This window comes from Symphalangus syndactylus, chromosome 6, assembly GCF_028878055.3.
Source record: "Symphalangus syndactylus isolate Jambi chromosome 6, NHGRI_mSymSyn1-v2.1_pri, whole genome shotgun sequence".
Taxonomy (NCBI): domain Eukaryota; kingdom Metazoa; phylum Chordata; class Mammalia; order Primates; family Hylobatidae; genus Symphalangus; species Symphalangus syndactylus.
The window spans coordinates 86538565-86557203 of NC_072428.2; the positions used below are offsets into that span (position 1 = coordinate 86538565).

The 18639-nt window shown below is 33.3% G+C and overlaps 1 protein-coding gene across 2 annotated transcripts in view; it reads left to right on the top strand.

Moving 5' to 3' along the window:
- SEMA3E (semaphorin 3E) overlaps positions 1–18639 on the top strand; it is a 277698-nt gene that overhangs the window by 239383 nt on the left and 19676 nt on the right. For both annotated transcript variants that reach the window (XM_055283382.2, XM_055283383.2), the window contains exons 11-16: positions 1612–1834; positions 5134–5225; positions 7549–7590; positions 9205–9371; positions 14343–14410; positions 15964–16103. In XM_055283382.2, coding sequence (XP_055139357.1) covers positions 1612–1834; positions 5134–5225; positions 7549–7590; positions 9205–9371; positions 14343–14410; positions 15964–16103 — 732 coding nt within the window. The remainder of the gene's footprint in view (positions 1–1611; positions 1835–5133; positions 5226–7548; positions 7591–9204; positions 9372–14342; positions 14411–15963; positions 16104–18639) is intronic.

Genomic DNA, 18639 nt, shown 5'->3' on the forward strand with positions numbered 1-18639 from the left:
TATGGAGAACAAAGATTTAACTTGTCACACAAGTCAACATCTATACTTTTACAAGCAGCTGGTGAAATCCCATCACTACGCTGATTCCACAATTACTTGCAAGTCAAATAGAAAGTGTTTTTGTAGAGCAAAAGCCCAAAGTGGAAACAAACCTTACCTCCATTAACAAGTGTTAAGGCTTTATCATTTCAATCACTCTCTCTCACTAGCTGAAAATTATTACTTCCAGTAAGACATAAAGTATATTTTATTTCACTCTATTGATTGAAATTACAATTTTAAATGGAGAAAACCTACTCCTGTGGCTTTGCTGGAAATGCTTCCTGAACCACATGGTCTTAAAGGAGATTTGGAGGAAGTGGCTGGTTATGGAACTGCTTCCAAGCTAGTCCAAAATGTTTCCAATTATGTATCATGAAAGTACACTCAAGTGAAAAATCCGTGCCAAATTAGGAAATATGGTCTGATTTTAAAAACCACACCATTATAAATGCCCTCTTTGTGAAATCTGATTACTAAACTACTGTATTTATACTCTAAAGTGGAAAATTTTTATCAAGGTAATCATTGCAATTGCTTCTAGTTCTGGAGGAAAATATGTAAAATAAGGGAGCAGTTACTAACAAGCATGAATCAACGCATTTAAAGGTTTTCCAATGAGTAACTTAAGCTACTGTTGAGTATTTAATTTTTTAGTCAGTGGTTTAAAAATTGACATGTTATAGCACATATTTCTTGTTTTCCCAGTTTATTTTGTCAAATCCATTAAAAATACAAATTCATATAGATTACAGTAAACAGAGAGTGTTTTTTTGCCATTGATAATTAACAGTGATAACATCTGAATAGGTTTTTATGTTGAACCACTAAAATTCTATAGTCAGTGAGCCAATCAGAACCATCACTGATGATATTATCATAGATTCAATAATGGTAAAGCTATTTTGTACAGTTGTGATCCTTAGTTAGAAGTTTCAACACAACAAAGAGATTTCTTCTCTTCGTATGAACAATAGATTGTTTCCCTTAAAAATTTAACTTATATTACAAAAAAAAACAAATTTCAAAAACAGAGAAAATAATTTGAATATGTATGATGTTAAACATTTTTACCATCCCCAAAGTCTTGATAGTAACTATACTTCACTATTCCAGAATTTATCTAGTTTCTCTGTATATCTAGTGCTGCATGTTTGAAATAATTTAGCCTTTCCAATTTCTGAGGAAGATTCCGTTTCTGTAACGAAAAATGTATGGTTACTAACATGGACATAAAGAGGGGAGTAACAGACGTAGGGGCCTGCTTGAAGTCAGAGGGTGGGAGGAGGGAGAGGATCAGAAAAAAAGAACTATTGGGAACTAGGCTTAGTGCCTGGGTGACAAAATAATCTGTACAACAACATGAGTTTACCTGTATAATAAACCTGGACATGTACTTCTGAACCTAAAATAAAAGTTAAAAAAAAGAAAAATATATGATTACTAAATATTTCTAAATGCACAATTGACTAATTTGACATCTTCAGTTTTTCTGATTCTTCTCATAATTGATTATAAATTTTCTCTTTGGGTGTAAGGCAAAAAGAATTATCTGATCCACTTGTTTTTCAGTGTGCCAGCAAAGTAAACGGAGGGAGATACGGAACCACCAAGGACTATCCGGATGAAGCCATCCGATTTGCAAGAAGTCACCCACTAATGTACCAGGCCATAAAACCTGCCCATAAAAAACCAATATTGGTAAAAACAGATGGAAAATATAACCTGAAACAAATAGCAGTGGATCGAGTGGAAGCTGAGGATGGCCAATATGATGTCTTGTTTATTGGGACAGGTAAAGAAACGAGAAAGTACTCAGAGATATTTAAATTGACCCTTAAATTCAATAATTTTAATAATATTTCTAAAAGCACCTATTGACAAATCTGTCCATCCATTAAACCATTTCACACTGCTAATCCAAAATGAGAAAGATTGAAATAGAGACCTCATGTGGCTGCAATAGTAAGAGTTTAGGCCAATTGTCTGGGAATATTACCACTTTCATTGTCAGAAGTGTCATGGTTTGACCAACAAAATATGTGGCTTTTTTTCAGATGTGAGAAATATTGAAGCTGACAAAGAGAGGATTTGGGGCTTGCATAGCACATAATTCCTTCTGCATGATCAATACTTCATGCATATGAATAAATGAATAAGTAAAGAAATGAATAATAGATGTTAATGAACAAAGTTGGTTCCAAATAGAAGTTCTCATAGTGGAAGTAGAGTGTCATAGCAAGAACAGTTCTGTCAGTTTCCCAGCTCCATTACTGACTTTGCTCAGTGAGTCCTGGAGATTTTGTAACTCCTTGGAACTTGAGACAATAACTTCACCTAAATCTCTAAACACAGCAATTCTTATGAGTTCACATCAATATCAACCATTTGTACCAAGCAGGCCAAATGTTACCAATAATATCCTGCATTAATAAAACAAAGTAGATAAATATGCTAAAGGTGATATTTTCAAATAAATTTGTAATTTCAATTAACCCATACATTAGATCTAACTTGTAGAAGAGGACTTGAAATCTTTCAGCCTCCAGAGTAGTATGTAGCAAATTCTTTGAAGTGTTTTAAAATCCTAGTCATTTTTAAAGTGTTTAAAATGATTCTTTCTTTCATTGTCTTTCTTCTTATTCAGCATAGTAATTGCTACAGTAGTTGATCTTTAGAGAAGTGAGCATTCTAACATACATGACTTTCATCATAGATATATAATTCTCAAGAGATATTGGCATAAGCCCAGATCAGGAAACAGGATGTAATATTAATATTAATATTGGTGCTTGGGCTTCTCCAATAATCCTTTTGTTTTTGTTTTTGTTTTGTTTTGGTTTTTTTTTGTGGCTTTTTTTGTCTTGTGTGTTTGTTTCTTCCTGAGCTGGAGTCCTGCTCTGTTGCACAGGCTGGAGTGCAATGGCACGATCTTGGCTCACTGCAACCTCTGCCTCCCGGGCTCAAGCGATTCTCCTGCTTCAGCCTCCCGAGTAGCTGGGATTACAGGCATGTGCCACCATGCCTGCCTAATTTTGTATTTTTAGTAGAGACAGGGATTTCTCCATTTTGGTGAGGCTGGTCTCGAACTCCTGACCTCAGGTGATCTGCCTGACTCGGCCTCCCAAAGTGCTGGTATTATAGGCGTGAACCACCATGCCCAGCCATCCTTTTGTTTTTTAAAACAAAGATTTAAAAAAGAAAACGTCTATCTTATTCTTAGAAATTGATCTCTGGTACGGGCTGTATTTTATTCATTCATTTTAGGAAGTTAATGTTAATAATATGCTCAGCACTGTGGGTTCAAGATTAACGGTGTCATCAGATTTCTTTAACAAACTTGAAATTACTTGGCCATAAATTCACTCATAGTGACTTCCAACAAAATTTTTAGAAGTTGCATAATCAATACTAATATTTGATAAAAGTAATTAAAGTATTAGTTTGGTGCAAAAGTAATTGCGGTTTTTTGCTGTTACTTTAATGGCAAAAACAGCAATAAATTTGCACCAACCTAATATGTTATTTTTAAATGCCCTGGAAAGCAGAAGCCACATATAACAGTCCAAGAATGTTTTTAGAAATATTTGCTTGTCATATTGATCAAAGTAATTCCAGAGAATTTCAGAAATATGAAGCATATATTTGTGCTGCCATATACACCATGTTTAACTCAAAGGTGTATTGAACCACAGATTTTCAGAAAAAAGAACATGTTTGATGAATGTGAAATGGGTACAACATTGAAAAATCCCACAAACAGTAGTTATTTTGTCCAATATTTACTAGACATTGGCTTTAATACAATACATATATGGTCCTTATTAAAAAATCACTAATTGCGAATTAATCATTTGAGTCTTATCTTTGCTTTTGGCCTGATATAATTGTCAAGTATTTAATATGTGTGCTTAGTTTTCAAAATGATGATAATTTTTGTTTCCTTTGGGTAGTATACAATACAGGTAACTGTTATTAGCTTAATTATAATCCAGTTTTATTATCTCATCCATAAGACTTGATAATATTTCAACAAACTGCTGAAATAGCATAGAAACTCTTAGAGAAGAAATTCAAAGTGCTCTTTTTATTCTAAATTATGTCTAGCATTATACTAAATTATTTGTATAGGCAAATTAATGTGTTGTTAAAATTTTTATAGGAAGGAACAAGTTCAGAATATCAGAAATGATAAAAATGAGATGGAATTTTAAAATATGAATATAAACTTTAAAAATAAATGATAATTATGGAAACTAAATGATTGGTACATACACTTCTCTCAATGGTGTATACTTGGATTTTTTTCTTGCCAAAACTGTGTGTGCTTGCATGTATGTGTGTGTTTTATATATATGATGAGTTTCACAGTGTGTTGCTTGGAATATTCCCTAAGACTAAAGGTATAGTTTTGTACCATAAAAGTAGCTTTCGGTAAAAAAATTTTCTTGCATCATGCATCACAGAAAAAGTAGCTAGAATAATTTGGCGTCTCTCTTATGTTTTATTAATTCTAAAAGACATTTTGATTTTTGAATCTATGATTTGATTTTTGGATCAAACTATTTGAAAAAAATCATTATTTCCTCTTATTTTTTGGCCACGCATATAAAATTAATTTTGCTAATTAAAAATATGAGTTTATAAGTAATCGTATTGTTTTAAACTGACAGTGATTAAAATGTTTCATGCATCTGGATTTCAAATCTTATTTGAATTTATAGTCACTACTTTTTTTTTTCTTAGATAAAGGCTTCTCTGTCCCCCAGGCTGTAGTGCAGTGGCATGATCTTGCCCACTGCAACCTCTGCTTCCCAGGTTCAAGCAATTCTGCTGCCTCAGCCTCCCGAGTAACTGGGATTACAGGTGCCCACCACCACGCCTGGCGAATTTTTTTTGTACTTTTGGTAGAGACAGGGTTTTGCCTTGTTGGCCAGGCTAGTCTTGAACTCCTGACCTCAAGAGATACACCCATCTTGGCCTCCCAAAGTGATTACAGGCATGAGCTACTGCACCCAGCCAGCTACATGGTTTTTTTTGAAAACCAGACTGTGACACAGATTCTAGTTTATTTCTTGTTTTGTTTTCTTACAGATAATGGAATTGTGCTGAAAGTAATCACAATTTACAACCAAGAAATGGAATCAATGGAAGAAGTAATTCTAGAAGAACTCCAGATATTCAAGGTATTTAAAGTAAAAAATACAGACCAAATTTATGCATTACAACTACAAGTGAGATGTAAATAGGAAAGATACTATGTCCATTTTTTTCCCTAACGGGTGTGTTGTGGATTCGGAGCTAATATAAGTGAAGAATTATTTCAAATTCTAATGCATCTGTTTGATTGTTACAGACTTTTCAACTGAGAGATCAATATTTACCTAGCATGGAAAGAATTTCAGTGAATAAACTGTGACTATAAAGAAATAACATTTATACTACATATAATTTTCAGAGCCAGTATTACAGTCACATCTTATAGAAATGTACTATCAATACTGACAAAAAAAATACATTTTCATATTGTGAACATTGTGGCAAGATAAGCGTACTGCTTTTTATGAAGTGCATTAATTATACAAAGAATTTACTACAAAAGAAAAACAATAGAAAATGATAATAAAAAAGACATGAAAAAACAATTACATATGCAGATACACTTACATACATAGGTGCATATGTGTATATATATGCGTATGTGTGTATACATATATATGTGTGCATATATAAACACACATATGCACTTATACACACACACACACACACATCAAGTCGTATCATTTGCAGCAGTTTTGGTCTTTAAAGTCATTGTAACACTGAACTAGTGAATACTGACCACTGCTCCCATTGGAAATACGGGGTTATGTTCCAGCAAATTTCTATTTATAACATAATTATCAATATTTACCAATATTTATCAATATGTAACCTTCTTTTATGTGTGTTTGTGTTTAAAGACACCTTATTTAATGTATATTGCTGATGACTAACATTGAACTCACAGCGGACAGCACTATAATCCATGCCTGAATGAAGCTTATCTAAGGAAAGAGTTTTCAATGTTAAGGCACAGCACAGCTTTTTTGAGTTTAGGAACATTTAACAGCACTTCAGCAATATGCTTGGGGGCCATTTTAAAAACAAAACATCAACAAAAAGCACAGACATGTGAAAACCTTGGCACTACATAGTCCATGAAAAAGATACCTATTTACACTATGAAAGCTGAAACAAGAAAGCAGAGTGAAGCCTTGTTTCGTCTCAGCTGGGAATGTGCATGTCCTGTGACTCAAATTTTTTGCCACTCTGAGCATGCGTGTGCCCATGAGTTAAAAACACAGAATGTCTTGATATTGGGGTTGCAACTAATTTTAGCAAGTAGGCTAATTTGCAAATCCAGAATCTGTGAATAACAAAGATTGGCTCTATATGTTTATAATGGGTAGATGTGAAAACATTTTATAAATGAGAAGCAGTACATTTTGCCTTTGCTGTACTAGAACACAGATTCCCTAGAGCCACACCCAAAGCTAACCACCATCCTATATCAACCAGAACAGCTATGCTTTTGTTTATTTTGCACTCTGGGACTCTACATAAGATTTCATTTCTTGTTATAAAATGAAATATGTTTAATATTCACTCACCACAGTGTTTTGTTCATGTAAACTCTTAAGAAACATTGTTGCCTGAATGAATAAATGAATGAATGTATGAAAGCATAAAGATTCTGTAGTTTAAGATAAAAATAAAAAATTTTAAAAAAAACACTGACATAGAGGATCAGTTCCCTTTTAACAAACAGCTTTTCAAAGGATGATCATCCCCAGAGTGGATTTCACCTGTCTTGTGGTTGTCCACTTGCACAGCTGTACTGAGTTTATTGTGCTCCTTAGGGAGGCACCAGCCTTAACAATCCTAAAACAACATATTGGTACCCAAAACTATGGTATAAATTGTCCTTCCTCTGGTGCAGTTCTAAGACAATCAGGTTATTCATCTTGTTCAAGGAATCCTGGGTTAATTGTGATTCACAATGATCACTCCAACAGAAAAATATTTTGTTTAGGTTTGGGTTCAAATGATTAAAATCACCTGGTTTATTAGCACTAACACCTATTGAAAGACACAATAGTTTCATTTCAATGATTCAATTACTTTAATAGAAAGAACATTCTGACTCTATTATTTTATTTAAAGATACTTGAGTTTCCAAAGCACAAGTAATATTCAAATGCAAATTCAAAAATCATATTCCAGAGACAAACAGTAAGTTGGTTAGATTTCCTGCTGCTCTTCTCATCTGCATATCTGCCCACCCCGTTAGAAAACAGTTTTTAAAGCTGTATTTTAATTGTATTTGCATATTGATTTACTAAAATGAAAGCTATACAGTACTTACAGAACCACTTATATAAGTAATGTAATTTCAGGAGTTTACAACCATATTAAGGTAAATGTTTTTATACTATTTTCTTAAAAATGAAACCTTTTTTAAAATTTCAGGATCCAGTTCCTATTATTTCTATGGAGATTTCTTCAAAGCGGGTAAGTTCTGTGTGTGTGTGTGCGTGTGTGCGCACGCGTGCACGCGTAGGTGTGTGTAGGTGTGTGTGTTCTATATGTAAGCTAAGGTCAAAGGATATGAGAACATTAGTACATGTGCTTAAATATGAACTTATTACAGTTTTATTTTTCTTTTATTACTTTATTTTATTGTAGTAAGAACTTTTAACATGTGATCTACCCTGTTAACAAAATATTAAGTGTACAATACATGTTTAATGGCTATAGGTACAGTGTTATACTGCAGACCTCTAAACCTTATTAATCTTGTTTGACTGAAACTTTATGTCCATTGATTGATTCTGACAAAAATTTGTCTTGATTTACATTTGATACATGTTTTCATTTTCTATCTCTATAGAAAGGAAGATGAGAGTAGTTTTACTTCTACAATCATGATAACACTTTATTCCCTTGTTATTTTTCACTAATGTTTTTCAAAAACAATGGTAACAATGATAATCCAATAGTGTGCAAGAACAATGATAATCCAATAGTGTACAAGGAAACACACCTCCTTTTCACTTCACTGAAATCAGTTTGGTGTAAACTTCTTTAGAAAAGTTGTTGCATGTATTGCCCCAAATTTATTTATAAATAATCCTTCATGTTCAGGCAAAAGGAAAGGTATGATATTAAATGTTCAGCCATTTGTTCTGTAGATAGATAGATAGATATACACATCACTCTTCTAAATGTTATATGTCAATATTTAAAAGACTATTTGCTTTCCAAGTCTCTTATTAATTGTTTCTATAGATTTGTGTTCTGTTTTTGAGATAAAGTCTCACTGTGTCACCCAGGCTGGAGTTCAGTCGTGCAATTACAGCTCACTGCAGACTCAACCTCCCCAGGCTCAGGTCATCCTTCCATGTCAGCCTCCTGAGTAGCTGAGACCACAGGCACATACTACCAGCTAATTTTTGTATTTTTTGTAGAGACAGGGTTTCGCCATGTTGTCCAGGCTGGTCTCAAACTCCTGGGCTCAAGCAATTTACCTGCCTTAGCCTCCCAAAGTGCTGGGATTACAGGCATAAGCCACTACAGGCATAAACCCAGCCATTTCTATAGATCTTTAAAGGAAGATCCACAGTGTTGGATAATGCAAGATAATGAACACAGCTTCTTGATTTCTTGTCAAGTTCAGTGTAGCAATTTTGGTACTCCTGCATTTATGCATTTATGTCTATGAATGTTTCTCAAATATTAGAGAAATGAAAGTATAAATATTCTATTATCTATATTGAACAACTGCTATAATTTTTTCTTTTTTTTTTTGAGACGGAGTTTCTCTCTTGTCGCCCAGGTTCCACCTCCACGTCCTAGGTTCAAGCAATTCTCCTGCCTCAACCTCCAGAGTAGCTGAGATTACAGGCACCCGCCACCATGCCCAGCTAATTTTTTGTATTTTTAGTAGAGACGGGGTTTTGCCATGTTGAGCAGGCTGGTCTCAGACTCCTGAAACTGCTAATTTAAGTGAATTAAATTTAAGTGAACTTTTTCTGAGGTGATTGTGTATAAATGTGAAAACTAGGTGTAATAGCTCAGTGAAAGTTTTGTCCATTTCTGCTAGTGACCTCTTTCTGATTTCTGTAGCAACAGCTGTATATTGGATCTGCTTCTGCTGTGGCTCAAGTCAGATTCCATCACTGTGACATGTATGGAAGTGCTTGTGCTGACTGCTGCCTGGCTCGAGACCCTTACTGTGCCTGGGATGGTATATCCTGCTCCCGGTATTACCCAACAGGCACACATGCAAAAAGGTGAGACGTGATACCTGATTAACTATTTCCCTTGCTTAGGAAAACCCTAATGCTTTTTTTTTTTCTAAACTTGAAGTTTTCCAGAAAATACATGTATTAATTATTGTGTACAGAGACTGGAGCTGAACATGCTGTTGACCTTTTATTTTTTCAACAAGATTTGAGTCAGTTTTTCCCTCTTCTGAAACTTTTGCTGCAAGACATGAAACAAGTTCAGATAAACTTAAAATGTGGAAATGGCAAGCCACCACACATGAGAGATTCAAAGACTTAAAAGGAAAATAAATAAAGAAATTCTAAAATACATCCTGCATTTGCCCCATGTCCTCTCTACCAGCTGGTCTTCATTTATTTCATTTTGAAAGTGAATATTTTAACTCCTAGGCAAATGCATGACCTGTATAATTAATGAAATGTGTGATTTAATTCAACACAAATGAAAGGTACTTAAAGACCTCCAAACTCCAATGCCTACAATTCTGTGAGGTCATTGCCATTTCCTACAGAAGGTAAATCCCAGGATTCTTTAAGCAGAGATCTTGAGGTGCAGTTAAGTATTTTGAAGAATAAGGGTATCGCTTCACTCAAGCCATATGAAATTGTGCATTCTTTGTGGAAATACCTCAGGAAAAAAGTATTTTTATTTCTTACAGAATAAGCAGTTTATTCTTGCCATAAAATGACCAAAGACAAAATAAAGCAAACAATAGAAGTATAGACAATTTTCCTACTGAAAAACAGTTTGTGTTAACTTCAATTATTTAACTTTGGGTTACTTTTCTGTAAACATTTTTCAGAATATAATTTAACCCAATTTAGTGTAGTTCTTGTTTTATAGGTTCAAATATATAGCAGAATCTCATTAAAACTTCACTAATTCAAAACTTTTGTTAATTTTACTTGAGCAAAATTAACACTCCAGTGAGTATTTTTAAAAAATGATATAATAAGCAGATAATAAAATTATGCTTTGAGAGGACATTTCTGAACTAAATTTACCAACTGTATTAAAGAATTGAGCAAATTAGTTGATTTTGCAGAAGTGCTTGTTGATGTTTGAAAACAATTATTGAAGAATATAGTTATCTAATTATTTGAAAATATTAATTATTAGTGTATTCACCTATTAAGCCAATTACTGTACTATGTGCAAGGGATATGAAGAAACAAGCATAACCTCTTGTCAAAAGCAAATTGGAACCTAAAGTGAAGAATGGAATTGTAGATAATGATAGTAGTAGCTTGCTATTGAGCACTTACTATGAATGAGCTACTGGATTAAGAGCAATGCGTGTAATACTTTATTTAACTCTCAAGATAATCTGACATTGGAGCTTAATCTTGGAGGTAGAGATATAAGAAGATTCTAGTCAAAGGGAATTAATTGTCTGCACAAAGAAATAGAATGCTTAAAAACAGGCATGCCGTTCCATGGGTCAGGAGTGAAATAGAAGAATATGAGAGTAGAATGTGAATTTAACCACAAATAACAGCATTAATTATTTTATTGTCATTAGCAACAATAAAAGTGTTTACAAGCCTTGCAGCAAATGCTTATGAATGACAGGGTTTTGTGTTAGGCATGCAGTAGTGATAATGAATTTTGATTGAGCAGTTTCCATAGTTAATTTTTTTATATGGTGCATCTTTTAACAGTGTACAGCCCTGAGCTTGTTAATACAGTAGATGTGGTGGACAAAAAGAGTTACTTAGAAAAAGTCAAGTGAATGAGAAAAATAGTAGACAGGAAGGCATGAAATGCTGGAATCAGAAGCCGTGCTCATAAATGAATTAGTTCAGTTCAGTGACATGTAATGGAGATCTTTCAGTGGTGTCAAATTCTTTTGAACCATCACTTACCCCTGGAGGAGAACTTTTTGGATAAGTTCCAACACATGAAGGTAAAATAGTTTGCTTTTATAGCAGATCATTTTTGCTTCAGACCTGAATAGAAGCAGAAATTGAAAACAGGTCATTAAAATAAATACTTTTCTGCTCAAAGAGTGAAAATGAGTCAACAGGGGGAAAACATTAATTCACAATCCAAACCACTTGTTTAAAATGATCTTCCAAAATACACTATGGTTTATAATGCTAGAATCTTTTTCTTCCCCTTGCTCTCGTATTTTGTCTATTTCCAGTGTTCTCTTTAAAAATGTCTAACAGACTAGAGATATAAGAATAATACGCAACTTTGAGAATGAAAGCAACTTTGTTCAACTTTCTGAAACTTCTCCATATATATATATATAATGTAAATATGTAATATACATGTATATGTGTGTATGTATATATGTAATATATACGTGTATACGTGTATATAAGTATGTATGTAATATATATGTATATATGTATATATGTATGCATGTAATATATATGTGTATATATGTATACATGTAATATATACATATGTGTATGTATGTATATGTGTAATATATACATGTGTGTATGTATATATGTATACTGAAATAAAGGACAACTATACTGGGATAGTATAAAATGAACTGAAACCTTGCTGGAGAATGTGGTATCTTTCTTTTCAAATATATGTTTCCAATAACTGTCGGCAATATTTTTGCATTCAGTGCCTGACATTGCTTATCTAGAATTATTTGATTGTTGCTTGCTTATCCTCATACCACTTGTATAATAATCTTTATACAATACCATCTCGGCAAAGTGGAAGCCATTTCTCATTTTATTGATTTTATTCCTATCCATTATTCATTATTGCTCATCAGGCTTTAGGTTCTCAATATAGAAGCAATACTCAAAAAAGTGAGGGATTAACAACAGCATTTTAATTCTCATCTAGATCTGCTATTAGTTGTATAATAATTGTACATACTAGTATAAAACAATACAGAATCATACAACTTTCTACTTTTGCTTGTTATTTTTTCATAAGCTCTATTTTCAATCCAGTTCAGTAGAATGATACAAGTGGCAGATCTAATATTAACTTTGTAAAATCTCAGGTTTTTAGGTAAGGTTTTCTAATCCGCAATCTCTACATTAAAAAACAAACTAAAACTAAAACATACTTTTGTACACAGGTCATAATCCCAAAAATTGCTTGGAGATGTTGATCTGCCCTAGTTTTTAATATCTATTAATTTGTTAAATAAGATCTGAACTCCTGTGTGAGAAAGCACTTGATCTCTTGAAATAGCATTCTATTATTGTTATTTAGAGACGGTAAGGACACCCTAGAATGAAAAAAAAAAAAAAAAAGAGAGACTGAAATAGATTTTAGGTGTCATTTTACCACCTCTATTTTACAAGGGAGGACACAAAGAGCCAGGAAAGGGAAGAAATATGCATAAGATCATACAGAACATTAGTGGTGGTATTGGGAATTAAGTCTGGTTCACTTTTCCAAATTTCATCATTGCATATGGTTAAAGCATCTCATTGTCACTTTGGGAGCTATGCTATCACCCTCTAGGGTAAAACTTCTGCTTTGCCTTCTGTTTTTCCCTCAGTCTTGAAGAAATGCCATGAATTAGAGAAGCAAGTGGTATTTTCCACCTTTATGTAATACTTCTATTTTAATCTCTAAGCTAAATTAAGTATGCCAGAGTTCTTGATTTTAGAATTTCAATACTATTAATACTAATGATAATTCTCATTGTTTAATTCCTCAGAAAAATGCTTACATATTAAATCATTTTATATATAATGTTATATTGTATATTTAAAGATATATATATATATATATATTGTTGTTGTTGTTGTTGTTGTTGTTCAGATGGAGTCTCACTTCATTGCCAGGCTGGAGTGCAGTGGTGCAATCTTGGCTCACTGGAACCTTCACCTCCCGGTTTCAGGCGATTCTCCTGTCTCAGTCTCCTGAGTAGCTGGGACTACAGGCACACACCACCATGCCCAACTAATTTTTGTATTTTTAGTAGAGACGGGGCTTCACCATGTTGGTCAGGCTGGTCTCGAACTCCTGACCTCCTGATCCACCCATCTTGGCCTCCCAAAGTGCTAGGATTACAGGAGTAAGCCACCATGCCCTGCTAATGTTTTTATATATATTCAAAACATTATATTATATATATATACATTATATATATATTCTTGAATTACACATACATATAATGTTTTATATATATTCAAAACATATGTATATTACATATATTCTGGAATTTTATATATATAATGTTATATATATATAAACATATATATTCTGGAATTTCTCTGCAGATACAGAATATTGTATTTTTTTTCAGTTGTATATCTAAACAATCTATGTAATTAAAACAATACTAGAAATGACTCTAATTATACTAGGCAGATTGAGGGGGAAAATACTAATATTTCTTGAGTCCCACTAGTGCACAAAATCCTGCTAAACATGAAGAACACACTATCACATTGAATAGAGGCATGTACTTCCTCAATGTTGTGTCTGAATAAAAGTAAGCTGACTACAGTATATTATTAGTTTATGTCCTATTTTTAGAAATTCTATTTGTACTAATTGATTATAATGGCTATAGAACAAACTATTTGGATTTTAACACCTTTTTCATTTGCGCTTTATTATATATATAGGAGTTTTATACTCAAAATAACTGTTTTGTACTCAGTAAATACTTTACTTCAAATCCCATTGTCTTTCTCTGCTCAAATACTTTACCATTCAAGACATTCTCAAACTAGAAGATTTCTTGTTGAACTAAATTTTTAACAAAAAGTAAAGAGAAATATATTCCATTGTTGTTTGAGTTTCCAGAATTCAACATTACGTAAATAAAGAACAGGGTAACATAGATCTTAACTACTGAATAACATACAATGGAAATATGAAAAACTATGTAACTTGGATTTTATTCTTATTTCATATGAATGATCATTTTTTTCAGTAGCAGAATACTACTTGTATATTTAATGCAATTGGCTGCATTTTAAAGTCTGGAAAATTGAAAATATGAACATCTAAATGCATTTACTTTCTTTCAGGCGTTTCCGGAGACAAGATGTTCGACATGGAAATGCAGCTCAGCAGTGCTTTGGACAACAGTTTGTTGGTAATCCATAGAAAATCAGTTGTTCTGGGTTACTCAGAGAATACATTGAACATAAACTGCAAACTTCTTAAAAAGAGTCCTTTTTTTCTTTGTGATTCATGTATACTAGAACAATGTAATAAGTATTCTTTTTCTCTGACATGTAGCTAAAATTTTGAAAATTTGACATCTAATTTTTACCTGATTAGGAAAATAAATTTTATGTACTACCACCAAGCTTTATTATTAAACTAATTATTAAAACAAAGAAACCCTAGAACAAGAATGCTGCATCCTTTAGGTGGTTGATGCCACAGTGACTCTTATGACTTACCCCTTTATCTCATACTGGGGACTATCTTCACCTTGTTACGTAGCTTCTGGTGATTTTATCAACAGGTATTACTTCTATCAAGTTACCTCCTAAGCTTTGGGATAGATAAAGTGAAAAAGCTTTTACTCTTTTATCTAAGTTGACCAAGCTTAGGGCTGGGGTTGGTGGTTCAATAAAGGTGATAGGGTGGTGGTATCTGATGGGTAAGGAATGGAGGAAATCTCATCTTTAGGCAAAAATAAGGAATATAAGAAATAACTTCTCTGTTAACTCCTGACTTTTTCTATTATGGTAGTGACTGTTGAATAGGCTGTATTTAGTGTCACTAAGCTCACTAGGAAGTAATAATAAGAAGGGACACCATAAATGAGAAAACAGCAGTGGCTATACACAGAGCCAGAGACTGTGCTCCAGCATCACTTTGTTGGACCCCAGGCTGACTCAGGATTCAGTGGAGGACTCAAGCCTCTGGGAATACTGGCAAGAGAAAAGTAGGACCTTCATCTTAGGGAAGTTTAGGTGTCAGTTCTGAAGGTGAGTAGGATTTAGGCATAGGAAAAATAAATCCAGGCGTCCAGTTTTTGAATTTGTCTTAGTTTAAAATAAAGAAAGAGTAATCGTGCTTGCTTTTATTCCCTACTGCAGCTAAGTGTACTTGCCTGTATGCAAATTTGAGTTCAAGTCCAGTAAGAGCCTTTCTGGTCCAAGACACAGATTATAATCAAGCTTTATTTCACAAAGTCCCTGGTTCAGTCTCATATTCTCTTCTCACTGCAGCAGCCCAACACCCAGATAAATGCAATCCCTTGTCAAGATATAATCCACATTTGTGTTTATGTAGTGGCATTTTGCCTGCATTTCTGGTTTCTGCTTTTGTTTGTAACCATGAATTTTGCCCTGTGCTTTGATGTTCCCTTTCTATTCCCACAATAGAGGTTGCAATAGACTTTCCATGAGTTTAACACTGATGCTTCTTACTGCCTTGACTATCCTGTCCCATCCTTTGGAACCAGACTCTTCAGTTACCTACTTCTGTCTCACCCCATAGCCTGCTTGCTTGTTTCATGCCTAAATTTTGGTATGCCACTCTTTCTAAATAATTCCTTTAAATTACCTTTTACAGAAATAAGCAATAAGTAATGAGTTAATCATGTTACTTCAGAGATCTAAATAATGTTTGAAAAATTTATTTACCTATAAAATCTAAGTCTCAAAGATGGCATTAATGTTCCTGTTGTAGGGGATGCTTTGGATAAGACTGAAGAGCATCTGGCTTATGGCATAGAGAACAACAGTACTTTGCTGGAATGTACCCCACGATCTTTACAAGCAAAAGTTATCTGGTTTGTACAGAAAGGACGTGAGACAAGAAAAGAGGAGGTAATTCATACCTGCACATTCACAACATAGTGTTTTGCATATAGCGTGTGATCAGTAAATAGACGATTTATTTGGATGCTGAAAAATGAAGCTAGCTGTTGTACTATGCATGTCTTATTTAAAAAGTCAGTTTTATTTATTATGTGTGATTTATATACACACAAGTATTTAAATATATATGCATATAGATTTTATATACATATACTATATAAATATATATATGCTATACACATACATAGAAATCATTAATTTGGATCTTGGAAATAAGAATTTTTTAAAGAGGTACTTATAACTCATGATTTTACGGTCATGTTGTCAAAATGATAGTCTTAAATCGTGACTCCCAAGGCAATGTTGTAGAGAAATAGCAAAACTTAATTATCAGTAACACATATGTCTTAGACATATGAATAATAATAGAATTAAAATAACAACACAGCTGCAACATTAAGCTCATTGTATAAGAAAGCTTTTCAGTCATATATGAGACATTGACACAAGGGTTCTTGACCACTGGGAACAAAGGAAAGAACCCCCGCTCTTTCATCCTTTTTTGCAGTTGTAGCGGTGGAGATTGTATTTCTGTCATCATCTAAATGATGGGAGAGGAATGACTTGGATACTTGTAGAGATGGAAGGATAGGCAGCTTTAAAGCACATGTGTAGAATAGGAGGCAGTTACTGGATAAAAGAATGTGAGTCAAGGGCTGTCTGTAGAAAGAGTCCAGGGCATAAGAGGTCCAGGGCATAAAGCAGTTAGGTAAGGCAGATCATGGTGATGTAGGCTTTGAACTCAGTTTCACAAAAGTGGAATTACAAAGACAGCAAGTAGAAAAAAAATGGATATTTTAGAGGGAAAAAGAATATTGAATATTGAATGATGAATATTGAATGATGAATATTGAAAAAATGATCCTTGGTAAAGAAAAGATTGCAAGTTGAATAATGAAAATAAGTTCTAGAGACCTCCCTCTGTTACAGAGAAGAGGTAATAGGTACATTTTGGATAGAGAGTGAATCGACGGAAGGCTTCACCTCGTTTTGGCACTGGAGACTAAACATTTGTCATTGGAACACAAAATTACTGATTCCAAATGCGGAACACTTTGAACTTTTTATTCCTTTTTCCCTAGCCTATCGTGAAATTTAAAACCTAACATGTTTTTAGATCAAAATCATACAGTACGTTCTGGTAGATAATTAAATTTGTAAATCCTTTTGGTTCTTTGGATAGGTTTTAGAAAGAAAGTCACCTCAACTTAACAAAGCTATTAGAAATAATACAGAAATGCAATCAGGAAAGGAAAATTCTCTTCATGATGTCATAAGAATAAACACATGTCCAAAAATGTATAGCATATTGCACTGAGTTAAATTGTTGATTTAGTATTAAAGTATTTTCCACTTCACAAATCTGAGGTGAAATGGCTTTTTAAATTCCTCATAATTCCCTTGGCAGAAAAGGATCTGGTAATATTCCATAGTTCCTCCAAGCTGAATGGCTTCAGAAGACAGTGAAGTAATTCTTTTATCAGTGGTTTTCCCCACTCAGTATGTTCTGTTTCTAATTTGGAACTCACCATAATCTGCCTCATTTGGAAATCTTTACCAAATCATTTGACATGCTGCATCCACGAATGTTCAATTATAAGGTTCTTTCTCATATTGTTGATATAATCTACTTCTCCATTCCTATAATTTTTAGTACCTATTTTCAACTACATTCCAATTTCCCCCAACTAATATATTTGCTGATATTTGGACTTTGTATTTACTCTTTGCATCAAAAGTTATGTCATAATCAGCTAATATTAATACTTGGCTTTTATGGGCCTAGCTATATATGGATTGATTTATTCACAATATAAAACAGGACAAAACACAAAATTCTGACTTTATTAAAGGCTGAATATACATGATGTATACACAAAGCAGGATAACTTTGCATATGAGTTCTTAATTTTATTTAATAACAATTTTTGCACTATTGCCATTTATATGTCTGTTTTTTGTGAAACATAGTTACTTTCTTATCAAATCTTTATTTTGATAAGAAATCACTTTCTTATCAAATCTAGACCATTTTAAAGGATATTTATTTTCACCTAGTTAATTCTTACCTCCTGAGTAAATGCTTTATAGAGTACCCCTGACGATGCTCCTCAAGTTTCATCTCTGATGCTACAAACAAAGAGAAGTCATTAATTTATCAGACCACAGAGTATATACATCTTCCTTTTATTTAACTGAAATTTTTGATTCTGTAATGTCTGCCTGTTCAGATTCAAACTCAGCCCTTTGGAGTTATCCAGAAGCAACATATTCATGTGGATAAAGTTTTTGCCCAAATTAAGAAACTGAATTAATCTTTAGAAGCATACCTGAATTGTTAGAAAGCACTTAGAAACTGAATTATCTACTTTCTAAACTCTGGATTATAGTGGTTCTCTCAAATATGCATTTTATGGACTCCTGCTTTCTTAAACAAAGCAAATGGAGCACAATCTCTATATATTTTATTAATTCTGTAAGTATT